The 4,249-nt window shown below is 42.7% G+C and overlaps 1 protein-coding gene across 1 annotated transcript; it reads right to left on the bottom strand.

Moving 5' to 3' along the window:
• Positions 1-2,315: 2,315 nt before the first annotated feature.
• LOC141547915 (mas-related G-protein coupled receptor member X4-like) lies at positions 2,316-3,351 on the bottom strand. The gene is given in 2 exon segments (XM_074276600.1): positions 2,316-3,306; positions 3,308-3,351. Coding segments are annotated over 2 exon segments (1,035 nt in total).
• Between the last annotated feature and the right edge of the window lie 898 nt (positions 3,352-4,249).

Below are 4,249 nucleotides of genomic sequence, written 5' to 3'. Positions count from 1 at the left end.
ATGTGCACAGCACTCATGCAGGAACAACATTTCCTTCTGTGATTCTCATTAGTGGACTACTATTTCCTATATTATTTATAATTGGCTTGATTTGCACTAAAACATTATCTAAAAAATCTGATGACAAGGGGAATTTGGGCAAGTTAACTAGAAATGATTCTACACACTTATTCTGTCCTAATAAAACTAATCTCTCAATGAGACAAATTATAAAGGAGAGAACACTGAGGAAAGCATTGTCATTATTGGAGAGAATCCAAAAATCCAAGAAATAATGGTGTTTACCAACTTAGTCTCAGAAAAGATCAGTATATCTAGGACCAAAAGATGGTTAAAGTATAATTAGGAATTGCCGTAAATACCTATGTATATGGTTTCAATTATGGGAAGGGAAGTAGAAGAACCAAATAATCCATAGAATTGACAAAGAAGACATAAGTAAACTAACAAAATTCACTGACATTTAACATTGAATAACATTTACCTTTCATTATTGGCTTCTCATAATGTAATCAATAATTAACACTTAATCATAAAAAACTTACTCAAATATTAACTGTCAAATATAGTACCATATGAAGGTCAATAAATCAGACACATGTCTAAAGACTATGTTGATCTAAAGAAAAGTATATGATCATGATATAATATAAAATAAAGCCTGAAGGAGTCTGAGAGAAGTGGGAGCATTACTTCCATCAGTTTCTCACTCAAACTACCCCATGACTCCTGTCTTCCTTTGATACCAACCCTATTCCTCCTGCTCAGCCCCTTGGACCCCCTGCAGAGGCTGGACCCCTGCAGGTATAGAGTGATATGAATAGAACTATTTTAGAAAAAGAAATTGAACAAACCATAAATGAGCTTTTAGAGAAAAAAACTCCTGGCATTGATGGATTTGTAAGTGAATTTTATCAATCATTTAAAATTAACTAATTCTACTATTAAATGAATTGTTTGGAATAATAGACAAAGTTGGGATCCTGCCAACCTCCTATTAAGAAATATATATGGGGGATAGCTTGATGGCACAGTGGATAGAGTACCAGCCCTGAAGTCAGGAAGACCTGAGTTCAAAACCTCCTAGCTGTGTGACCCTGGGCAAGTCACTTAACCCCAATTGCCACAGCAAAAAACAGATCAAGACAAACAAACAAAAGTAATAAATATGATATGGATACCTAAACCACAAAGAATAAAAACAGAGGAAGAAAAATATAGACTAATTTGAGTAATGAGTAGGGAGGCAAAAATAATAAATAAAATATTACCTAAAATTATAACAATATATTACAAATGTTATACTTTAGGACTAAGTGGGTTTTATATATCAGAAATTCAGGGAGGATGTTTTAATGTTAAAAAAAATCAACATAATTGATTATGTAATTAAGAAAAGTTTAGAAATATTATGTGATCACCCTAATCTGTGTCTAGACCAGATAAAATATGGGATCTGAAAGAACAGAGGAAGAAGTAAGGTCATTATCACTAGAGAAATAAGATGGAGGCTGAATCATTTATCCCAGGATATTCTACAGGAAATTGTTGTTCAGTGTGTGTGTGTGTGTGTGTGTGTGTGTGTTTTTTCTTTCCTCTATTATTCAGGATAGGGACAGGGACCATTTGTTGTATAAATCTCCCTCTGAGCTGTTGATACATGAGTCCCCTAGGAAAAGGAGCCTACAGCAAGCTATGGAGCTCCAAAGTACTCATACACATTAATTGGTCCTGGAATTAGGAAGATCTGAGTTCAAATCCAGTCTCAGGTGCTTATTTGTTTTGGGAGTTGGAGCAAATCATTGAACCTCTGTCTGCTTCAATTTCCTCAAGTGTAAAATGTATACGTGGAGAACACATACCTCTTAGGTGTATTGTGAGGATTAAATGAAATATTTTGAAGGGTTTAGTATAGTTCCTGATATGTCTTGTTCAGTCACATGACCCCTTCTGGGGTTTTCTGGGCAAAGATACTGCATAGGTTTGCCATTTCTCTTGATCATTCATTTTACAGATGAAGAAACTGAGGCAGAGTTATGTAACTTGTACAGGGTTATAAAGCCAGTTTCTCAGACTAGATGTGACCTCAGTTCTTCCCATTCCAGGCCTTGGAGATCTGTCCTTTTTGGATATCCAGCTGCCTGGTATACAATAGGCACCAAATAAATGTTGATCACCTAGAATTCACATCTTAGGCATCCATATAAATAATGGAAGGGGAAACCTGATTTTCCTCCCAGGGAGGGGGAGCTGCTACTCCGTCTGGGGCAGGGAGCTCATTTCAAGGGCTGCTGTGTCTGAGCATCTTCTTAGGCTCAGAGTGTAGTCTCCGGGCTGGGCTGCGGGGGGTCGGTTGTCCCGCCTCCTGACTCCTGCTCGTCCCCGAGGGCCCTCTGGAGCACCAGCCTGAGCGGCTCCCTCCGCTTGTGCCCGAGTCTGCCCACGAAGAAGTAAATGAGGGGGTTCACGCTGCTGTTCACACAGGCCAGGAGCTGACGGAGCCAAGAAGGCATGAGATCTATGTGGAGGTGGAAATACAGGACAGCCCAGATCCCCAGGGGCAGGCCGCACAGCAGGAACACCAGGACCGTGAGCAGGACCAGCAGGGAGAGCCTGGGGGGCCGCCGGCGCCGGGAGCAGCACTGGACCCTCAGCAGCAGCGTCAGGCTGGACGCGCACAGCACGCACGTGAGCAGGAGGAGCCACGCACCCAGGATGGTGAAGAAGATGGGAAAGTAAAGATAAAAACTATACGGAAGAACAAAAGACAGTAGTAGACAAAACACCCCGGTCAGGGCCCAGAGGACAGCGCAGACGGAGGCCGACGTGTGCTTGGGGCGGCGGCAGCGGTACCAGAGGGGGAAGAGCGCGGAGAGACAGCGCTCGGTGCTGATCGCCGCCAGGAGGCTCAGGCCCGCCGTGTAGGACATGAATGCGAGGAAGAGCAGTATTCTCCCCATCAAACTATCAATATATTCAACCAATCTATCTAGATATAGCAGAAAGGCGCTACAAAGGAAGAGCGCGTCGGCCGCCGCCAGGTTGAGGATGTAGACGGAGAAGGGGGTCCTCCGGCTGCGGAAGCCCAGGAGCCACAGGACGGCGCCGTTCCCCAGCAGCCCGAGCGGGGCAATGAGCAGAGAGAGGATCCGCATCCAGTCATCAAAGTCAAGGCTTCCAAATGGACTCTTATTTTCACTATTTTTTGTTGAATTGTGAGAGTCATTTACCCGATGGTCAGGCGTGGGGGCCCCAGTCATGTTGGGTGGTCCGTGCTCCATGAAGCTCCGCTCCTCTCAGACACCTGGGGACCCAGAGACATGAAAGGACATCAGGGAATTTCCCAGCCATTTATGCCTCTCTCTCCCTTCAAGAGTCAGAGCCTCCTCTTCCTCACTGCCCCTTTCTAGGGTGGAGCTAAGGGGCATCACAATGCATAGAAGTATAGGTCTAGGGGAAAAATGAATTATAACCTTGTCTCAGAAACTTACTAGTGAGAAAAATCATTATTTCATGGATATTAATAACTATTCAATCAGGATTAAGACTTTCCCTTCCTATTTTCTCATTTAGAAACTAGCCCACTGTAGGTTATTCAGTCAGTCTCTGAAGGTCATTTCTGATGCATGAATTTGCTCAAATCCTTGAGGTACATGATTTTTCATCATGAAAGTGTGTGGAATAGAGGTGAAGAACTTACAGGAATATGTGAATTCTTTTTCTGTATTTTATTTTCATTATTTCTGTGTTTCCCCAATGACCTGTATAATATGTTCAGGCCCATGTACACTTGAACCTTGGCCACCTATATCTGAAGCCTGAAGGCCTAATTTTCTGTTTCCTAGAAATCAGGTGATTTCAGGGAAACAGAAACCTTCCATTCCAATCTCTCCCAATAGCAACATCAGAGGTTGATGAGGTTTTTGGCAAAAAAAAAAGGTTTATTACACTGAGAAACAATTTCCCAGCAGGCCAGTTCCAGATAAGAATTAGCAAAGGTTTGGGTTTCACAACCTTAATTATATTTAGGTTTCTATGGCCTGGGGCTAGGAAGTGATTTCCAGATGAATTTGAGGGACTGATCAATAATGAGTGGTAATTATGCCCCAGGCCAAGATCTCCAATTGAACCATAGTTGGAGATTATTGTGGGAGTTTCCCCTGAGAATCAAGTAGGAAGATGGGGATGCTTCCAAAGGTCAGGAGGGATTGAGATTTAGGGTTTTCCAACCCAGGTCCACCTCCCCACC

The sequence above is a fragment of the Sminthopsis crassicaudata genome, chromosome 6, assembly GCF_048593235.1.
Source record: "Sminthopsis crassicaudata isolate SCR6 chromosome 6, ASM4859323v1, whole genome shotgun sequence".
In the NCBI taxonomy this organism is placed as follows: Eukaryota; Metazoa; Chordata; class Mammalia; order Dasyuromorphia; family Dasyuridae; genus Sminthopsis; species Sminthopsis crassicaudata.
The sequence above is the reverse complement of the archived record's forward strand: the minus strand, read 5'-3'. Positions and strand labels throughout refer to the sequence as shown.